Here is a 22,981-nt window from a genome sequence, read left to right as displayed (position 1 = left end):
AAGAAATTTCTCTCAGCCTGTTAATAGGATGATAAGATAAAAATGTGGCTACCAAGGAGCAAACAGACCTTGGGAAAAAAAGTTCCACTCTCACTGATCCTGCCCTGTTTCTGCAATGTTTTGAAGATACAAAGCATTGCAAGATTGCTAAATATTGACATTTTTGCTATTATTATTATTATTATTATCTGAATGGGCTGGTGATGGTGGGGGAGGTGGTCAGGATTCTATTCCATCCTCCTCCTTTGAAATTTTTGGCTCCAGCAGAGCTGACCCTGAACCAGTGGTAGGTGCAGATGGGACCATTATTTTTCACCGCTTCATTTATTTTGTTTTAACAAATGGTTTCATTTTCTCTCCTGCCTCGTTGCTCTGTGTTCAGGGCCAGCTCAACCCTTCTGCAGGTGTTCAGAGGTGTTCAAAGGCAGGAGCAATGTGTAATGAGCTCTCCCCTCATGTCCCAGCTGCCTTTGTGAGCCGGTCAGAAGTCTTTAGGTGAAGCTAAAATTAAATGGAAATGTATAGGCTGGGATCTGGTGTCTTTAGTCTGAGCTGAATTTAGGCTGGGAAGCAAAAGGAAAGTAGGATCCAGTTTGTATTAACTAGGTCAGATTTTGGGTGGAGAGAAGACCTTTTTCCTTCTTCTCCTAAATGTGCAGCAATATGTAATCCAAAGGGGAAAATGGAATCCATATCCAAATAACCCAAATAATCCAAAATGTGGAAATAGAAGCAAACAAGATGAGATTCTTGCACAGGGAAAAGCAGAGATTTGGCTTCCCACAGTGTACCTGGCATGAAGCTGCTTCCAGGTGCATCAGCCCAGATGTTAACTCTGGGAATGGATTCCAGGACCTTTCCTTTCTGTCTCTTCTTCTTCTCCTCCCTGCCAAGATTGCCCCAAGCAGTAGAAGAAAACAAACTTCTCACCTGGCTCTTGGTGTCCAGGGAAGGGAACAGAGCTGGGGAAGGGGCTGGAGCACCAGGAGGGGCTGAGGGAGCTGGAAAGGGGCTCAGCCTGGAGAAAAGGAAGCTCAGGGGGGACCTTGTGGCTCTGCACAACTCCTGACAGGAGGGGACAGCCAGGGGGGTCAGGCTCTGCTCCCAGGGAACAGGGACAGGATGAGAGGAACAGCCTCAAGCTGTGCCAGGGAAGGTTCAGGATGATTATTAGGAAAAATTCTTCATGGAAACGGTGGTCAAGCATTGGAAAGGGCTGCCAAGGGCAGTGGTGGAGTCCCCATCTTTGGGGAGATTTAAAAGCCGTGTGGATGTGGCACTTGGGGACACAGATGAGTGGTGGCCTTGGCAGTGTTGGGGAACAGTTGGACTCCATGATCGCAGAGGGGCTTTTCCAACCCTGATGATTTTATAATTTTTTAATCTCACACTTGGGTCTCAGCAGTGGCCTGGCTTTACCAGGACGTGTAGGGAATGTGCTTCCTGAACACTTCCCCTAAACCTTGAGTTAGAAGACTCCCAACAGATTATTCTCTTACTTTGAGAGTCCTTTGGGATCCTGACTGCAAACTCCCTGGGAAGGTGTTTGAACCAAGGGCTGTCACACCAAAATTTGGCAATATTTTGCTACCAGCTCCCACAGTTCCAGAACTTATTAACTAGGAAGAGCAAAATACTTTTCCTGGTCTTTCCCAAAAAATTTACAGACTCCAACCCAAAGTTTCTAAAGATTAGCAGTATCTTTCATGTACAGGAGTTGAGATTTATGGAACTTTGCATAATAAAGAGAGTCATTTCTATGGCCTGCTTGAGGGATGACTATTTCAGGCAGCTCTGGAAAATAAAATAGCGAATTAAAAATGGCACTGCTTTGCAGCAGAACTGCATTTGTTGCTTCTGCTTCTCTGCCAGGCAGTTTTGATCCACCCAAGTGAGGGAATAATCAGTGTCACAGCAGATATGGAAGGCAAATCCTGCAGACCAACTGAGTGGAAAGCCAAGTGTCTCCCTGCATATTCATCTATTTATCGCCTCTGATTCTCCTCTAATTCCTTTATTTTCCATATGATAATAGACTTTTCTCCATGCACACCCATTGTTCCCATGAAACAGGATTTGTCTGCACATGAGATGTTCATATAACGTGTGAGGGCAGAATTCATCAAAACAATTGAGCTGCAAGCAGGGATCTCACGGAGTTGCTTTTTGCCTCCTTTATTCCCATCTTTTCTGCATTTGAATTGTTAAACAGGAGCTCTGCTGCAGTGTCAAAGAGTGCCTTACAAAAGCTGTTGCCATAGAATTACACCTAGAAATGAGTTCTTTATAAATCAGCGGCACGACAAGTGGTTATTTATTTGTACTCAGGCCTATTTAACAGCTCTTCATTACAAGAATGGCCCAGAGTCTGAGGAACAACTTATCCATTACAGCTCCTGCTCCCTGTGTGTTCCATAAAGAGAAGATACAACTTTTCACACATTTTCAAAGAGTTCTCAGAAAATAACTCCCTCTTTTCTCAACACTTCCAGGAATCCCTGAACTGCCCCTGTGCTTATCACGCCAACACCACAATCCCAGAATGGTTTGGGTGGGAAGTGACCTTAAAGCTCATCCCATCCCACCTCCTGCCATGGGCAGGGACATCTCCCACTATCCCAGCTTGGTCCAAGCCGTGTTCAACCTGGCCTTGGGTGATTCCAGTGATCCAGGAGCAGCGATAGCTTCTCTGGGCACCCCATGTGCCTCACAGGGAATTGTTCCTCACAAGGAAAAATTCCTTCCCAATATCCCATCCATCCCTGCCCTCTGGCAGTGGGAAGCCATTCCCTGTGTCCTGTCCCTCCATCCCTTGTCCCAGTCCCTCTCCAGCTCTCCTGGAGCCCCTTTAGGCCCTGGAAGGGGCTCTGAGCTCTCCCTGGATCCTTCTCTTCTCCAGGTGAGCACCCCCAGCTCTCCCAGCCTGGCTCCAGAGCAGAGGGGCTCCAGCCCTTGGAGCAGCTCTGTGGCCTCCTCTGGATTGTTCCAGCAGCTCCATGTCCCTCTGATATTGGATCCCAGGGCTGGAGGCAGCTGAGCAGGACAGAAGGGCAGAATCCCTCTCTCCCCTGCTGTCATAAAACCCCTTTTGAAACCTTTCCTAGGAATAGAGCTGCTCCCTGGCTGCAGCCAAAGCCATTCCCACTCCATTCCCAGGGCAGCACAGGTGTCTCAGGGGATATGCTGGGATCTGTTTTCCTCCCCTTTGCTGATCCTGCCTCTCTGGTGCTCCTCAGCAGTGGTTTTCTGCTGGAATTTGCCTGGCAGCCCTTTGGAGCAGGATGGGAGGAGGAGCAGTGTTGCTCTAGGACACGAAACAATGTGAATGCACAAACTGCTGTTCTCAAGGTGAAAAAAGGGAAGTTTATTTACTGACTCCAACATTTATAGATTTCCAAAAGTGCCAGTGGATTGGAGGGTGAAAGTGCCACCTCTCCAACAACACTGGACAAACCATCAGATTTCTCCTCCTCCATAAAAGAATGCAAAACAATGAGTTATTTACAGAAAGTGTGTGAGAAAGTCCATTACAGGAATGTAAACATCAGAAGGCTCAGAAAATCTTAAAAAATCAGGGAGACAGAGCAGGGGCAGCAGGGCTGTTACCTGCAGATTCAGCTCATTCCCTTTCATTCCTGGCTCCAAGGCTGACTTTAGGTGACCTTCATCTTTTCCTGCCCAGTGTCCTCACTCATGAAAAAAAGGGAGATAGTTTATTTTATCTTCTAAGGGGCTTTGAAATCCATGGATATATGGATTTTTCTGGGACTGAATGTTGGAGGAAAGTACAGGCAGCAAGGGGAAGGAACTCAGAAGTTGTGTTTTGTCTCCTGGAGTCATAGAGAATTTTAGCTGATCTATTTTGGTGCTTATATGTGGTATTTTCGGGGTCCCCTGTCATGGGGAGGAAAGATGAATCTGACTCCATGTTCCTAAAGGCTAATTTATTATTTTATGGTATTGTATTATATTATATTAAAGAATGCGATACTAAAACGATACTAAAGAATAGAGAAAGGATACTTACAGAAGGCTTAACAAGATACTAATGAAAACTCGTGACTCCTTCCAGAGTCCCGATACAGCCTGACCATGATTGGCCATTAAATAAAAACAATTCAAATGTTGGATAAACAATCTCCAACCACATTCCAAAGCAGCAAAACACAGGAGAAGCAAATGAGATAATATCGTTTTCCTTTTTCTTTGTGGCTTTTCAGCTTCCCAGGAGAGAAATCCTGGGCAAAGAGGATTTTTCAGAAAATATTATGGTAACATTTATGCATCTAAATTATGTTATTCAGCTGAAGAGGAACTATAGATTTGAATATTTTGCTTAATTTTAAGCTCTATTTTAAAGTTCTGATTCCTCTCCAATCCTGTAAGATGAAGTAGATGCTCCAGTGTGTAATATAAAGTCTTCTTATAATTGTCCATATTTTGCAATATTTAATATTACAAACTACATTCAATGTCTGCCCCTTAACTGCTCTGTATATTTAACTAAAACATTATTTTCATTTAAATTAAAGGTTTCAGACAGATCTTTACAGCTCTGCAGAATGTGACTTTCTGGCTTCATTCATTCCTTACATATGGAGTGAAAATTCACTAAGTTCATTGGATTTACTTTTAATTTCTAATCAAGTTACTGACAAAATATCTGCCCCTGAAGCTCTTGTAATTTTAATATTAAATATTATAAAAATGTAATAGCAAATGTAATGTTCATTTTAATATTAAAATGTAGATAGACTGTACCATGTTGTCTCCTTCACTGACAACTTTCTATGAAGATTGGGTTTTAAAACTCATTCTCCTACAGAAATATTTGAAAAACATTTTAAACCAGTTCTCTAATGAAGGTTTTTATTCCCCTTAGAAGTATTTAAAATACTTTTTAAAAAAAATCTGAGTTGAATGCAGCAGCATTTCAGTGCTACAAGCCAAGGCAAATCTAATTTCATTGCAGAATTCCTCCATTTACAAAATAATAGTAATAATAATAATAATAAAAAATACACTCGGCAGGGGAAAAAAAAATCCCAAAGCCAGAAATTTCTGCTTTTGCAAGGGTAGTGTTGGTGGTGGTGCCATTCCCTTTGAAATAATTCCTCCCTAATTGGTATCCCAATGTAATGGGTAAGTGAACATATTTCACAGCAGCAGCTGTTGGATGTTCAATGACTGGAAAATACGGCGCTGGTGAAGTGTGTGGAGTGCTCATCCCATCAGGAGGAGTAAGTTAATCATACACAATTCACTGAGCACTGGAGCTGCATTTGCAGAGCAGGGGCTGCCTTTTAATTGTCGCGGGCCCTTTTTCAATATCTTGCAGGATCTTTTGTCTCAGCCGTAGCAGTTTTGGTTGCATCCCTAAAACTGTCAGTCTTCCTTAATTTTGCAAGGGCCTAACAATTCCTCCTTCACAATGCAGCTTAAATTGGACCAGATGCTGCATCAATAGAGCAGTCTGCCCATCTCAGAGGCATTAAGCCCAAAATTATTTAGAAAATTGAAGCCTTTAACATACTCTGGATTAATGTGATTAAGTAGAGCTTGCTTTGATTCATAGCCATCTATTCCTTTATTAATAGCCATTTCATCAACAGGAGCAGCACATATGGGGACAAGATGACTGAAAGTTAAATTGATTGCTGGAAGCCTGGAAGAAAAGCATTTAATGTTTCAATAATAACTGATGTAAGACTTCACTGCGGGGCATTTTGGATAGATTTAGACCAGCTTATAAGCACAGTATTTATTAGTATCTTTTAATTTTTATTATAAGCTTGCTAAATGCATGTTGGTGGGGTTTCTTTTGTATTATTTTTATTTTTAATCCCATCTTTAATTCTGAAGATTTGTAAAGGAGAGTCTCTCATGTGACTGATAACAGCTGGGCCAGGCCATAGCAGAGTTGGGACTTCTGGAAGGCTTAAGAAGACATAAAATATAAGAGAGGATAATTTGTTATGATTATTTGCACACATTTCTGATCCTAGAACCATGCCAGGTACTGAAGGAGCATGTGAGAGCTCTTATATGACCCATAATGCAGGAGGACCATCTCTCACACACTTACACCCCATTTGTGGGGAGGGTTCGTGTTTATCTTGCCTTATTTCCCAACTCAGGAATTATATCCATGCAAATTTATATATGGAATCATAATAAAAGTATTTTAAAAATATTATATATATATATATATACACATTTATTTTTAAAAAATCGTTGAATAGAATGACAGAATTCCACAATGGACTTTAAAGCTTATCCCATTCCATTCCCTGCCATGGGCAGGGACACCTCCTACTATCCCAGGGTGCTCCAAGCCCTGTCCAGCCTGTCCTTGGACACTGTGTGTGTAGGGAGAGAGGCATTTACAGGATGATCCAATACCATGGATTGACCATTCCAACAATTGACAAATGAAGAGATCGAATACCAGTACCTGGGACAGCTCCCAGAACTGTGGATTTGCGAGTAAAATCGCTCCTAAAATTGGCTAAAGTTATTTAAGATGCCAGAGTTTCTTGGTTTGTTCAGACTGGTCTGATTCACCTAAAACAAATTTCTGATTTAACATGGAGAACGATGAGAATGAGCTGTGATTTGTGGCCATAATTAGAGTCAAGGAGTAGGATCCTGGAGATTGGGGTTGGAGGTCTTCACTCCAAGTTCTCATGGGAAGCAGGACCACCTCCAACACTCATCAGGCCATCAGGGTAATTCAGGAACAGCTCCAGGGTGGAGGTTACAGAAGGGATGCACTGCAGGATGGTCCTCTTAATGATAGAGGTTCTCCAAATTTCCTGCTTGAGCCTTCCACCTTGTGGGATATGGCTGTTGTCATTTGCTGGGCTCTCTATCCCTGCCGAAAAAAGAAAATGTGGAGCTGCTGGGATGAATCCAGAGGAGGCCATGGAGATGCTCCAAGGGCTGGAGCCAGGCTGGGAGAGCTGGGAGGGTTCACCTGGAGAGGAGAAGGATCCAGGGAGGCCTCAGAGCCCCTTCCAGTGCCTAAAGGGGATCCAGGAGAGCTGGAGAGGGAGTGCGGACGAGGGATGGAGGGACAGGACACAGGGAATGGCTTCCCACTGCCAGAGGGCAGGGATGGATGGGATATTGGGAAGGAATTGTTCCCTGTGAGGGTGTTGAGGCCCTGGCTGTGGTTTCCCAGAGAAGCTGTGGCTTCCCCTGGATCCCTGGGAGTGTCCAAGGCCAGGCTGGATTGGACTTGGAGCAACCTGGGATGGTGGGAAGTGTGCCTGCCCATGGAAGGGGGTGAAACGAGGTAATCTTCATTCTCCCTTCCAACTCAAACCCTTCTATGATTCCATTACATCCTAAGAAGATAAATAATGTCAAGCATTTCTCCCTCAGTGTTAGAAAATTGCATTTTATTCCATGTCGGATTTATGTAACCTCAGCTTTTAGCCACATGATCTTCCAGTGCAGCAAAACCAGAGCTCATTTCAATATAAGAAAAAAAAATCTCCAAGGCTTGTTAGCTCTGAGAAAGGAAATTTGTACCCCTCTTTTGCCAGCATTGTTGTTCCTAAATTCCAAGGAATTCTCCAAGTATCAGGGATGTACAAATCCATAAATGAGAGCACAGTGATTATTTCCATATATTAATTCCATGACTTTTGGGCTTTTTAATAAATTAACAATAGGGGGTTTTTTTTCTCATTGTCTTCTTGGGTCATCCAAATTGGTCATTCCTTTTTGGAGGAGTAAATGTCACAGAATACTAGTCTCACTTGAATTAAAAATCCCTTCTCTGCTGAAATAATTTCCTTTAAATGGGAATATAAAAAGGATACAAGTGATGTGTAGTTGAAAACTCTTGTTTTGGGGCTGGTTGAAGAGAAATAATGGATAATCAAATACAGTGAATGTTCATTAGGCTTAAACTGGAGGGAAATGGTTTTACTGGTCTAATGTGAATGATGATATTTACATTCTAGCAAAAGAAAAAAAGGAAAAATACTTTTTGTTTTGTGTGAGCACTGCAGTGTTTACTGGAACTAATTGTAATTAATTGTATTAGTGGCTGAAAAAAGGGCTGCTCTTATTGGCTTATCCCAGCATAATTAATCATGGTAATAATTCATTTTACATGACTTCTTGAGGTTAAGCTTTGCAGAGCCATTCATTAAAATTGAGAATTAATAATGTCTAAAAAGTTGCCACCCCCCCAAAAAAAGGGAGAAATATCTGTAAAGATTTATTAAAGGACTGTGATTGATCTACTCCTCTTTGTTTTTTAAACCTGGTCTCAGACCTGGGTTGTGCAGCTGTAGAAGTCTCTCAGCTGGTGTTTGATCTCGTTCTGTGCTTAATGGCCTTTGTGGAGTGTGTTTCTCACAAGTCCTTCAGAAAATTCTTCTCATCTCTAAGTGGGGGTTGGTGCTCAGGTTCCAGGAATGAGGAATTCCTCTCTCCACCATCAGAAATGGGATATTCTGGAATAGAGCCTCCGATGATGCTGGGAATGGAGCAAATTCTTCTCCCTGCAGGGACCTTTGGGAAAGGTGATGGTGGTTGGGAAAAATAAACTTACAGTCAAGGAGCTGAAGCAAAAATGAATTCCCAGGATGGTTTTCTGCCTCCAAATTCTTTTGATTAACAGAGTTTTCAGTGGTTTAAATATCTTTTTATCAACCAGACAACCAATTTTGTAACTTTTTGTGATTTGAACTCTCCTTTTTTGCTCTTGGCAGACATTCATACCACACACCCAAGACTGCAAATTCCTGATTTCCCAGTTTCTGACCTTACTTCAATTTTCAATATCTCTACTGGGCAAATTCTTGGCCCCCTCATTCAGTAACCTTGCAGGAATATCACTTGAAGAGGGGCAATGGCTGTAATATATAATTAAAAGAAATATCAGGATTTCTAAAACTCTTTGAGGGAAAGTACTGCAAATGAATTTATTATATATAATTTAAATTAATTATGTGTTTTATAGCTGTTCTAGATATATAAATTGTCAAAATTTTATCTTTTGAATCTCTTTAATAGTTTCTCCTAAAGAGTTTTTCAGCATTGGGCATTTTTAGAACTTTCTAGAATTCTTTTATTAATTTTGATGGACTTAGAAGTATTAGTCTAGTGCAAATTAATTCTAAATTTTCATCCCAGCTCCCTTTTTGCCCTCTCAGTGTCTGTTTATCATCACAAACTTTGCTCTGTTGCCTTGTCTTTGCACTTTGATGCTCTCTGGAGAAACCAGGTTACCTCTACTGCTTTTTGCAGATTTGTTTTGGGAAATTAGGAGAGAAACAATGATCCCTGTCTTATTTATGTTTATAATAGAGCTGTCAGAGTAGTTTAATAAAAATTGTCTATGAAGGAGAAGTTTTCAGAGTAAATAAAAAAAATTCCATTTTTTTTTTGTTGTTGTTATGGGTTTCTGTCTAAAGTTCTCAGGTATAAGATCTGCACAATTTTTTCTAAGCTCTTTGGTAGTTTCCAGCTTCAGAAAGAGTCAAAACTGTCACATTTCAGAAACCAAACCTTTTAATCAGAGATCTCCTCCAAGTAGTATTCTCTTACTGGGTTTATTCTAGAGAGACAAGGAGAAAACCACAATTTTTGTAGTTTTAATAGAAAATATTAAATATTAGAATATCTTACTCTCATTTCTTGTTTTTTAAATTCCAGAATAGTTATTATTTTCCAACTCTTCAGCTTGCTATTAATAGATGTTCCCAGGTATTATATTTACTTCCATTTATCACTTTTCAAAGCTCTTCTCATATGACATATTCCTCACATTCCTATTATTCTTTGCTTTCTGTTACACCCATTTATTTAAGGAAATTCTTTGTGTTGCATAACAGTGGCAGAGAGGCTTGGAAGCTAAAAGCTGTAAAGTTTTCAGGAAAAAAAAATCAATCATGTTTTCTGTTATATTGACATGAAAGCAATTCCCTTTCTAGACTGAAGCTGGGTTACTAAATCCAGGTATGTTGTTTATGTATTTATTATTGACTTTGAAATCTAAGCTTTTCTCTGTACAAGAGCAGACCCCCAGAATGGCTTTGGTTTGGGATATTGGACCCATTTTTGGCAATAAATCATGCCTTAAAATTCTTTTCTGAAGATTTGGCTCTTCTGCTCCTGCTGTGTCCTGGGACATCATTCCCTTTCCAGCCAAAAGGGAATTCTTGTTTTCCATTTGCCTTCTTCAGAATGAGTCACAATTGAAGCAAACGGTTAAAACTCAATATTTGGGCTATTGAGGAAGGGTTAGATGGGATATTGGGAAGGAATTGTTCCCTGTGAGGTTGAGGAGGCCCTGGCACAGGGTGCCCAGAGAAGCTGAGGCTGTCTCTGAATCCCTGGAAGTGTCCAAGGCCAGGCTGGATGGGGCTTGGATCAACCTGGGATGGTGAAAGTTGTCCCTACCCATGGCAGGGGGTGGAACAGGATGAGCTTTAAGGTCCCTTCCCACCCCAAACCATTTCAGTATTTCCCTAGAGGAAACAGTTCTTTCAGCCCAAAAGATCCAACAGGAGCCTAAACTCAGCAGTTCAAGGCTGAATTCTGCCCAAACACAGAATCTGAAATTGTCAGTCACTAAATCTTTCCTATAATGTGATAATTTTAAGCATAAAAGCACAGAATGCTTTGGGTGGGAAGGGACCTTAAAGCTCATCCAGTGCCATCCCCTGCCATGGGCAGGGACACCTTCCACTGTCCCAGGTTGATCCAAGCCTCATCCAGCCTGGCCTTGGACACTTCCAGGGATTCAGGGACAGCCACAGCTTCTCTGGGCTTCAAGCCCCATCCAGCTTCCAGGGAGTATCTTTGCATAACCCATTTGCCAGGAAATGCAATTTATTGGAATATAAAGGCTCCATCCATTGAATGTATCAGTTAAGGGTTAAATTTGGGCTTTAAATGAGAATTTTTTTGATGTGAGAATATGGATTTTTTTCCCCAACTCCATAGCTAAAAGATTTCAACTCCACTATATAAAAATGATATAGAACTCGTAGTTAGGTCAGAGTCTTCTTCATCAACCATGATGAAAAGAAGATAAGGGAAAAGTCCCAATTCTTTGCACAGATGAGTTTGGCATAGAAAAGCTTTGTTAAAGCCAAATGAACAAAGAAAAAGGGGAAATTCACTCAAATATTCCCAGCCTTTAAAGCTGGTAAGAGCTCCTTGCATTATTTAATTTGACATTTTTATATTATAGATCATTATGTTTCATTGTGTTACTGTTTTATCAAGACCTATCACTTTTTCCTTTAAGTTTAGCTGATATTTGACTGAAGAGTCTCTCCCAGAAGGATATCTGATCTGATTTGAAAATGTCAGGAAATGGAGAGGTGCTTTATAGGACATGGGTTTAGAGGAGAAACCCAAGATCCAGTGGAGCAACTGAGCAGGGACCATTTTCCATATCCATGTCTAAAAGCTGGTTTCCATTTGGAATTCCCTGGTTTCCATCTCTACCTCTGATTCTTGATCTGTCTTTTCATTGCTTTCTTAAAGGCCCCTTTTGCATCCTCTTCCCATTCCATGCTCATCTCCTTGAGTTAAAAACCTCCAGGGGTTTCTTTTGGAAAGGGTAAATTCATCTGGCACTTGGTGGCTGTCACTGAAACGACTTTTCAGGATTTCTTAGTGCCAAGGTTGATCTCACCAGAGCCATTCCTACAACCCTTTTTCTCTCTGACATACCAATTCAGGCCCTATTTCCTTTTATTGCAGTGTGGCAATGAAATTCCATGTTTATTTCCACCCTTGCCTTTACCTCAAAGGTTGTTCCCTAAATGCATGTACCAGGTGTGTCACTTTTTCCCTGCAGCAGAGATTTTACCTCTGACTTCTTTAATACATTTTTGATTCAGTGGCCCCAGCACAGCAAGAAATGGCTTTGTAAGACCATCCCATCAGCTCCTCATCTGAGTTATCCACAGCATTTATAAATTGAGACTTTATATTTCTTTGGAATTCCTGATGAAGGGCTTTAAGAGCAACAGGCTCTGTAGCAGTCCCTGGAAAGGAGAGATAAAAATGCTGTCATTCAGGCCTTGCTCCCTTTGGACCTTTTTTTTTTAGAGATGTCATTTAGACAATTCTTAATCCACTTAACATGTGCACTATCGATATGGGGGAGTGTTAATTTTTTAATCAGTCATGAAGTAATAAGTCAAATGCACTAATAAAGCCTAAGTTCCATCCATGCTATTACATCCCACATTTATTACAGCCAGACTTGTAATTTCATGGGAGGATGAAATGGAGTTTGGCTGACAAGACCTTGTATTCCATAGGACCATGGTGTTAATTATAAACCCATCTTCGACATTTTTTCTTCACTTGGCTGAAATTAAACCAGAATATCTTTTCTAGGAGCACATTCCAACTGGGAACAGGATCTGATCCGCAGGACCAGGCCAGGGGGAGTCTAAAATAATCCCCCTTTAAAGGCTTTTAGTGTGGACATTCAGCCTATAAAAACATAACCTATAATAAGTACGGTGAATAAGGAAAGTTTTATCATCTCCTTTTTTTCCTACAGGTTTATATAATTTATTTTCTTCCTTTTATTGGCTGTTCAATGTACAGCCATTTTACAGATAAAAAGGGTTTATAGCAGTGGTCTTGCTTCCAGATATTCTGTTCAGCAAAACAAATCAATACTCTATTTATCAAACCCATCTTGCTGCTAAAGAACAGACAGAATTTTTAGCAAACAACAGTGAAAATTTTTACAGCTCTGCCACAGAAATTTTAAATACTTGCAAATAGGAAACAGGTTCATTTAGTACTTTTGTTTGGCAGATTTAAAAAAAAATCAGTATTTTTTGTGAATACTGCCAATCTTTCTTAATTTAATTCAAGTAGTTTACTGAAAAATATGAACGTTGCTGTGAAAAAAACATGTTCAACCCCATTTTTTACTGGCAATTTTATTCTCTTGGTTTTGTTTCTAAGGGGTAAAAAATGAAGTCATTCTAGAAGGCACCAGAAATAGCTGTTCATTGTTTTATCAGCAAATTTTCTTATCTTTATGAATTTCCTCTTACTGGGTAATCCACCGGTCCTCTAATAAACCAAATAAACAAAATTTAATAGCATTTTCTCTGCAGAGGCACCACACCATAGCTGCTGTATGAGGTACTTTCTGTAGGTATTAAAAATACTTGATTTTCTGTGGTCCAGGCAGAAGTTTTGGGAAGTTTCTAGAATTTATGAACAATTTATTTTGATTTAGAACTGCAGGACTGGCCAGCCCATAGTGATAAATTGGCTTCTTGCTGGAGAGGATTGACATGTTTTGATAAAACTGGATGAAAAAAGAGTGTGGATCACACTGAGAAGTTAAAGAATGATATTTTCCAAAGCAGAAATTCACAGTGGTTAATAAACCAAGCATTATCTCCTAGTTCAGTGCTGGTAAAGTCATTAAAGTGGTTTAAAATACAAAGAAGGAGGTAAAATAAATTAGCCACATGTTAATGCCAGTGCAGAAGTACAAAATAAAGGTCTGTTCCATTAAATTCTTTCAGTGTGGGGCAGGAATTAAAATAAAAATATTTTAATGCAACCTTATTAAAAATCTATGAATCTGGGATTATTTCCAGTATTTTTATACTTATTGGTTCGAAGGCAAAAATGTAAAGGGAAGGGGACACCCAAAATTTGGGCTTTCAGTATTTTAGTGCTGAACCTTTGGTTTGTTTATTTAACTAATAGTAAGGTGCTGGAAATTTTGGAAGCAATAACCATGACTTAATAAAAATTCCCAGGCTGGTTTGGAGGAAGAGATGCTCAACAGACCTTCCCATGACCAATTTTTTGGTAGTATTTTGCTAAATACTACCAAAAACAAAACAGTAGTTTTCACTTGGGCCGTGACTTCGGATAACAGAGTTTGGTTTAACTCCCAAATTGGTGAGTGCTGCAGTTTGATTGTGTTTCTTTATATTCCACATTAGCATCATGGCCCTGGCACAGGGTGCCCAGAGAAGCTGTGGCTTCTCCTGGATCCCTGGAAGTGTCCAAGGCCAGGCTGGATGGGGCTTGGAGCAACCTGGGATGGTGGAAGGTGTCCCTGCCCATGGCAGAGGGTGGGATGGGATGATCTTTAAGGTCACTTCCAACCCAAACCCAATCTGGGATCCCAAAAAGGTTGGTGTTGTTGGTGTGACAAGCACAGGGGCAGTTCAGGGATTCCTGGAAGAGGTGAGAAAAGAGGGAGATATTTTCTGAGAACTCTTTGAAAATGTGAGAGAAGTCATTATCTGCTCTTTGTGGAACACACAGGGAGCAGGAGCTGTAATGGATAAGCTGTTCCTCAGACTCTGGGCCATTCTTGTAATGAAGAGCTGTTAAATGGACCTGAGTACAAATAAATGGGAAAAAAGGATCTCTGTGCTCCCTTCCAACCCAAACTATTGTGGGATTCTGTGATTTACTGGAGTCAGGACCTTATTTCTCAAAAGAGCCAGGCCCTTTTTTATTTCAGAACCGAAGCAGGAGCGAGTAGTTTTGGAATTTTTGTGCTGTAGAATTTAATTCACCTGAGGCAGGGCCAGGTGGAGGTGGCTGCTGGGACACTCCCAGGTGAGGAGCTCTCCAGCCAGCCCTAGGAATCTGCTCCACTTTCCCAGAGATAATTAAACGCTCCCTGGATCCAGCCAGTTAAAAAGAATGAGTTCTCTTCCCTAATCCCTCGGCTTGGGCACTCACCTGGGACATGATTAAGAAGGTGAGAGTCTAAATGCTCTTAGGGAGGAAAGGAATTGAAAATGTGTCACTCAGACATCTTTTTCTCCTGCTCTTTGCGGGGGGATGTTTTTGCCAGGGTTGGAATCCCCACTGAAGGAGCTCGCTGGAGTTAATCCTCTGGGAGAGGCCGTGTTTTCTAAGTGGGAAATGGATCCAGGATAAACAGACAATCTGCTCTTGGCACTCAGCCCTTTCTGCCTCAGTGTAATAAAGTCTTCCCTTCTGCTGGGAGGTTCTTCAATGGTTAAAGCCCTTCCAGAGCTGAAGGAACCGAGCTCCAGCACTGGAAATCTGATAATGGCTCTGATCAAGAAAGGGTTTCTGTTTGCACAGTGAGCAGCACTTGGAATTATATTTATAATTCCATAAATCATTTAAAAATGTGATCCAGACATTGAGGGTTCTAGAAATGTCTGTGCTCGTTCAAACTTTTGCTGTGGGATATTAAAGATCCTCTAATTAAAAGCAGAGGGTGAACTGAGGACACCGTGACACTCTGACAATATAAGTGGACATTTCAGGAGGAATTCTGAAGGAGGCACTAAGGTGAAGAGCTGCATGTCACTGAGAGAATCACATCTCCCACTCACATCATTTGAAATCCTTGCAGCTCCTCAGTGTCAGGCTGTTGAATGTTAAAGGCATGCAGGTTTTTGGAGAACAAGTGGGCTTATTGTTTCTCTTTGATTGCTGCCTCTCCATTTTTAAGAGCTCTTGCAAAAATGGTTTGATTAGAAATATTTCAATTGTTTTTTTCACCATACAGAGGAGTGGTGAGCTGGGTTGATGCTGTGTTCTTTTGGCATTGGATTTACCAAGTGTGTGAGACATCAACAAAATGGGATTATTCTATTTTCATAGTCAGACTCAAGTCTAATGCAAAAAGTCACCAATGCCAAGATTGTTATTAGAAATAGCCACAACAGAAAGAAAATCCACTGTATTGTGGAAAGGCTTTGAGGAAAATGAGAGGTGAATCTGGTAGGACCAGCAGCATTACTTCCTTTCTTTTCCCCTGAGGGTGAATATTGATTTTAAATCTATTCTAACAGTCTCTTAGCCACACATCTGAGGATATTTTTCAAGAGGTCAGGCTATAGTTCTCAGAGGAGCACCATTATTTCCTTATTCTGGGAAAAAAAGGAGGCTGATCCTTTGAACTTCTGGATTAGCAGGAGCAGGCTGTGTTGACAAGGTGTAATTGCTGTTTCAGTCAGGAGGAAAGGTAAAACCTCTGTTGTTTTTAAGTTCTTTAGGAAACTTTCCTGTGGTCTAAACCTGTTCATCTTAGACAAATAATTTACTCCTGAGTGATAAAAACCTTATATAAGCTTAATATTGGCTTACAAAAAATAAAAATACTGAAGTCAGAAGCCACTCTTTAATCTCATTTTAGTTGTGCAATCACACACAGAATTCACAGAATCACTGGGTTGGAAGAGACCTTCAAGATCATCGAGTCCAATCCATGCCCTAACACCTCAAGTAAACCATGGCACTGAGTGCCACATCCATTCTTTATTTAAACACATCCAGGGATGGGGACTCCACCACTGCTTGGTAGTCAGAATTCAGGAAATCCCTCTGGCTGTCCTGGATTGCCAGAATCCCTGTCAGGGGGCTCAGAGACCCTGGCACAGAGCCCAAGACACCTGTGGTTTTGATTATGACCCATGGAGCAAATTACCAACCTTAGATGAAGATCTGCACGCCATGAAAGTCTAAGTAGAATCATAATTAGTTTGTCACGGGGTGAAAAACAGATTTTTTTGGGTTTTTAAAACAGGGCTTCAGGAGGCAAGATGGAGGGATCTGGGCGTGTCCAGCCTTTCTCCTTCTTCTTCTTGGCCTCCTGTTGGCACTTTTAGATTGGTTTAGAGTAGAAGCTCACTGTCTAACATAGGTGATAGGTATTGGAAAATTATTGTAAATAATGTACACGTAGCTTTTAGTATAAAAAGATAACACCGCCCTAAGGCAGTCAGAGTGCCTCTGTCTGACTGGATGAGCGGACCTTGGCAGGCCAGGAAAAAGAATTTTATAGATAAGAAATAATAAACAAAACCTTGAGAATGAGAACTGAAGAGCTCTGCCTCCTTTTTCGAGTGTCAGGCTGGGAAAAGAGACTTTCTAATGCATCTCGGGGTCACTGTGACCAGCTAAAGCCCCGAGACTTGGTTACTGATTTCACCTCTAACTCAGGCTTACCACCCTTGGGCCTGCTTCCAGACAGCCCAGCTGCATCCTCTTCCTCCTTCAAACCTAGTTTAAAGCCCACTCAATGAGTTCTGCAGTTCTTGAGCTAAAACCTTTCTGCCCTTAACAGAAAGTTGGAGCCCATCCAGTTCCAGCAGGCCAGGTGCTGTAAAAGTTGCCCCATGATCAAAGAACCCAAAATTCTGCTGATGACACCAACCCCTGAGCCACGTGCTGATAATGTGGGCTCTGCAATTCCTTTCATTGTTTTTCTGTCCACTAAAGGGACTTATCAGAACACTACCTGTGCTCCTGCCCTATCAACTACTTGACCCAGTGCCCTAAAGTCCATTTTACTTGTCCTGATGCTCCTCTTTTCAACCTCATCACTGCCAGCCTGCAGTATCAGCAGTGGCTAATAATCAGAGGGCTGGATCAGCCCAGGTTGTTCCTCAGTGATATTCTGTACCTGGGCCTCAGGGAGGCAGCAGAACTCCCGGTGGGATGGGTCTGTTTGACATATGGGGCCCTCTGTTCCCCTCAGAACAGAGTCACCCAGCACAACTACCCTTCTTTCCTTTTTGATGTCAGAGGTGGTGATCCATGTGATAGATGAAGTGTAATTGCGGGGCTCCCTGGGCAGATGATTTTCTTCTACATCATCTGGCTGACCCTCCTCATCCAGGGCTTCATCCTTATTCTGAAGTGGCTCCTGGGAAGGGGATGGAGGTCAGGAGGAATTTTTGTTACCTCCTGGAGTAGGGACCATTTCTACTCCCCTTCATCCACCAGGTATGTCCGTCTGTGGGAGGTATGGGAGTTCTCTGACTCCTGGTGGGCCTCCCTCAAGGACGGAAGGGCAGAACCCCAGCAATCTGTTTCCCTTTCACTTTCCCTGATACTCCTTAGCCTTTCTACTTTCTCCCTAAGCTTGGCCACCAGCAAAAAAAGATCATTTTCCTGTTCACACCACAGGAAGGCATTTTCTGGAATGGCCCCTGCTACCACTGATAAACACTCTGCACAGGAAGGAGTCTGGACAGACACATCCTTTCTGGAGGGTTCTATTTGGCTGCATACACTTTTACTAACTGCAGTTTTTAATCATGTAAAAATCATTATTAACAAAAAACCCAAAAAACCAAAAAAAAAAAAAAACCCAAACCAAAACCAACCAACAAAACTACAGCAAACAACAAACTAAAAACCCCAAAAGCAGGAGGAAACCTGCAACCCTGCCTGTGCAAACTGCTGTGCAAATTGCTGTGCCACACCCACAGAGATGTGTGACACCACTGTTCGCCTTGCAAACTTCCATGCCACTCTGTCCTGGTTTAGGGCAAATTTGGAGGAAAACCTTCAACAGTGGGCCCCTCCAGAAAGTGAACCCTCACAGCCCTTCCTCCCCTCAACCAGTTTGGGAAGGATTCCTCGGAGAAAAGTGGAAAGAACCTGTTTATTTAACAGGCACAGCATCCCCAGCACACAAAATGAACAATACCAGATGACACCACTCTTTCACCGCTCTGAAAAAGATGACAAATTCAGAAAGTCTCTCTTGGGGGTGGTCACTCTGTTATCAGTCCCTCTGGCACTGGGGTAGCTGCTGCCACAGTAGGCCCTGCTAGGCCACAAGGTGCAAACTCTCGGTGTTGCCAGGCCCCAGTCCGGAGCAGGTTCGAGTGGTTCCAGAAAAGGGAAAGGAAAAACAGTCCAGGCAAAAATTCAGACTGCTTAGCTAAACTAATGAGCAGAAGCAAAAAGCGAGAGCAAAGCAAAAAGCCAAGCAAAAAGCAAAAGCAGCACAATGTACTGCCGTGTCTGTGTGTCCTGCCAGCTGTGGAGGAATGGCTGATAACAAAACCAAAACAAAACATTCGCTCTTCAGAGCCAGTCTTGAAGGCACAGAACCTAATATCCAGCATAAACAGAACATACAAATGGGGATGCAAGCCTCATAATGTCACCCTAGGACATGTGCCCATAGAGATGTGCCACGCCTGCCCTGTGCCTGTGTGACTAATGAGAAGGATGTTGGTTTTGGCAACCTGGACACACCACTGGTAGTGCTCTCTCCTTTTTTTCCTCAAGCTACAGCAAAAGTCCCAATTTGGGCACCACCAAATTCATTATTTTTGCTGATCAATGACATTAAACCACGAAATCTGGAATAAATTCCATCCCTGATGTAAGCTGGCCATCAGTTCTTGTTGAAGACCATTTTGCTTCGTTGTTAAGCCAATTATCTCTAAGTTATTATTTGTATTTTATTGTATTTATTTAGCTGAATGGGTGATCCTTCCTGCTTCCCACCATCCCAATTTGGCTTCAGGTAATGAGATGTTTCCCTGGACTGTAAGAGGCAGAGACAAATTGGGTCACAGTTGGGGACATCCTGCAGGACAGGGGGACCTGGCTTCACTCCAGCTCCCAGGAAATCTGGATATTCTCTTTTCATTTCACTGAGCAGATCTTTGCTACGTTGAGATAGGGAGGAATTTGATTTTATCAGATCTAGACTACAGATATCTCAGATGTGTCCTCTTTTACTCCTCTGCATTCCAGACTAAATTTAATCCCAGTCTTTCAAATCCCTTTTATCAGCTGGCCCAGGCCTCTGTGCTTCATTTAGGTTTTGTTTCAGGTGCCCTGTTAACTGATAAAGTGCTGACACACTTTGCCCCATTGTTGCTCTTTAGTATTTTCCAGCGTCCTTTTTATTTCTCTCTATTTTTTTTGAAGTCAGATTTCTCCTCATGCCTCTACTGAACTCTCCTCAGTTACAGAATCTGATTTTTCTTGTTTGGTGACAGCTCATTCTGGAGCCAGCACTGGGCCAGATTCACCCTCTGTGGAATTCCTTGGTTCTGTTGAAATCAGTGGAATAAATCTGGAGTTTGTTCTGGTGTAAATTAAATAAAAATCTCCCTAATGTGATCAAGGAACTTAATATGTCCCCACTAAAAGGCAGATCCAGTTTATTCTTTTGAGATTTACTTCTTATGATTTAATTGAAGGATGAGATTTTTTCCCCATTCATGAATGTCTAATTTTTAAATTATAAAATATAAAACATATAAAACCTAAAATGCACTTTGTTCAGTGGATTCTCACCTGCAAAGTCTGAGCACTCATCAATATCACTATTAATTAAAATTTAAATGAATTATGTGTCCAGATCCTTCAGAAGTTGGATTTTTCAATAATATTGTGAGTCATAAACAAGTCAGATATGAAAAAAATTGTCCAGAGTGTAACTGAAATATAAGTATAATATTTTTGTAAGTGCTGTAACATCTGCTAATCTTCCTTGTATTTCTGCTGTCATGAAATTTGAAGTTCAGCCACCAGGCTTTCTTTGACACTTTTGAGCCCGTTGGATATTGTGAAACAGTTTGGAATTATTTGTATGTAAACACACCCTTGATATTTGTTTTTATCATCATCAATATTATTGTCATTGATACAGAAAAGGGGGATGAATGGGATATGCAAAAAATGCTACCAAGTGATATTATTACCAGTGATATTATTATATCATCAATATGATATAAAAACATCAGTATGTTTTTATCATCATCAATATTTTAATAATCATAATTTATTATTAAATTATCATTACTATAATTTTATAGTAATGATAATTATTTAATAATCAATAATGTTATCCATATCTACATGGAAAGAAAATCCAATCAAGAGAGCTTAGACATAAGAGTTTTCATATTTTAATACTCTATTTAGAATATTTAAAATATTTTGCTGGTTTTCTGTTATATATTTGTTAGAATTTTTAATTTTTTCTCCTTTAAGCTAACAAACTGCTGTAATAACATCATTGTTTTCTTTCTTTGTCTCTCTACACAGTTTATTTCATGATGGCCCTGTCTGAACAAACAGATTTAGTAGAGTTGACATAAATATATAATATTGTGCAAAAAAGATCAGGTATAAATGGTGCTAAATCCAAGTGTTTTTAGGAAAACATGAAACAAAACCAAAGGACCGTGCTTGGAATCGCAGAGACAAAACCCTGAGTATGCCATGGCTAATTGTCACAGCTAAAATCTGATTTTATTTTGAATTTGCAGGCAGAACTGGGCACACCGAGGCCGTCCGGGTGGTGTTTGAGCCACAAAACATCAGCTTTGAGCAACTGCTCAAGGTCTTCTGGGAGAATCATGACCCGACACAAGGTAGAGTGATGAGCGAGCCAGTATTTAATTATCTTACTAATTACAGCTGGGATAATTAGTGTTTGAGCTGCATGGAAGAGATGAACCTTGAAATCACACTGGAGCTCAGGAATATGATTGCAGACATTTATTGACAGAGAAAGAGAGGGAGAGGGAGAATGGGAGCACAGAAGCTCCGAGTGCCCCTCCTCCCTTACAGCTGCCTGGGCTGGGAAAATTCCCACAGAGTGGCACGGGAGACAATGGAAAATTCTCTTCAACTTTGATTATGACAATTTATTCTGTAATTTCTTTTGTCTCTTCAATTGGAGTGTATTTCTTTGCATTTTCAAAATTTCTATTATTTGATTCTATTTTATTTTACATTACCTTATTTTTTAAATTTTGTTTTATTTTGCTTTATTTTATTTTGCTTTATTTTGCTTTTATTTTACCTTATTAATTTATTTTATTTTATTTTATTTTATAATTTTATTTTATTTTATTTTGCTTTATTTTGGTTTTTTAAACCAAAATAAAAATTAAAAAAAAAGATTTTTTTTTTAATTTAAAAAATAAAAAACCCAAAATTTTGATTTATTTTGGTTTTATCTTACCTTATTATTTTATTTTATTTTATTTTATTTTATTTTATTTTATTTTATTTTATTTTATTTTAAAATTTTATTTTATTTTATTTTGCTTTATTTTGGTTTTATTTTATTTTACCTTATTTTATTATTTAGTTTAATTTAATTTAATTTAATTTTATTTTATTTTCAAATTTTATTTCATTTCACTTCATTTCATTTCTACCCAGGCCCTTTATCCTTCATCATAACTTGAGATTTTACATTTTTCAACAGTACTGAGTATATTTTGTGATTAGAAAAAGGGAGCAAAAAGGAGTTAGAGATGTTGTGCAGAGACACCAGTGGATCATTCTACCTATCTGCCTTATCCAAACCTTTGGATTTAATTTATCCTTCTTGGCAGAGGTTTTTGTGCTGACACGACCCACATCTGTGCAAACAGAAATGGGAAACTGTGTGCAGAAAACATTTTGCATGTTTATAGAGTTCCAATAAACCTCATCCCTTCTCCCATCTCCCAGAAACGCTGCACACAAGTAACTAATTTCAATATTTGAACAGCCATCGTAATTATGCCACTTGTTACCGCATCTGGGAACAAAAAAATTGCAGATGATACCTCCAAAATGTGATGCCATCCCAGGAAAGAGAAACTCAAAGAGGGATCCAGGGACTATTGTGGATTAAGTGTCTTCCACTGAGCCCAAAGTGGTTATTGCAACTTCTGCCTGTATGGAAAGGGCTTGAGTCAGGAATTTTCTGTCTGCAGGGCCAGGAAATCAGAACATTTTGTGCAGTTCCTCTGTTGCCATCCCAGGGATCTATGCAAAGATTGCTGGGGATTTGAAGAGGGAAAATAAAAGGATATAGAGCCCAGAAAACTGCCCCAGTGCTGGGAATAGAGACATGAAAGAGGGAGAACACCATGTCATGGAGGGGCGGGTTGGATATCAGGAAAATATTCTCTTTTAGAGGTTGGTTGGGCACTAGAAGAGCTCCCCGGGAGTGGTCATGGCCCTGGGACAGCCAGAGCTCCAGGAGTGTTTGGACAATGTTCTCAGGGACAGGATGGGATTGTTGGGGTGTCCTGGGAGACCCCAAGGAATTGGATCAATGATCCTGGTGGGTCCTTTCCAACTCAGGATATTCTGTGATTTTATGATCAAGTCATCCCTGCAGGTACCTTGTGACAGGTTGAGCACCTGACCCCAATAAACCAGAGCAAGCTGCAGTAGCTGGGAGCTGAAGTTTGGG

General features: G+C 40.7%; 1 protein-coding gene across 2 annotated transcripts in view; it reads left to right on the top strand.

Annotated features, from left to right (window-relative positions):
- Positions 1 to 22,981, top strand: part of MSRA (methionine sulfoxide reductase A) — a 243,412-nt gene that overhangs the window by 124,032 nt on the left and 96,399 nt on the right. For both annotated transcript variants that reach the window (XM_064709948.1, XM_064709949.1), the window contains exon 4: positions 21,051 to 21,155. In XM_064709948.1, coding sequence (XP_064566018.1) covers positions 21,051 to 21,155 — 105 coding nt within the window. The remainder of the gene's footprint in view (positions 1 to 21,050; positions 21,156 to 22,981) is intronic.

This window comes from Zonotrichia leucophrys, chromosome 3 (assembly GCF_028769735.1).
Source record: "Zonotrichia leucophrys gambelii isolate GWCS_2022_RI chromosome 3, RI_Zleu_2.0, whole genome shotgun sequence".
In the NCBI taxonomy this organism is placed as follows: Eukaryota; Metazoa; Chordata; class Aves; order Passeriformes; family Passerellidae; genus Zonotrichia; species Zonotrichia leucophrys.
This window is presented reverse-complemented; position numbering and strand designations above follow the sequence as displayed.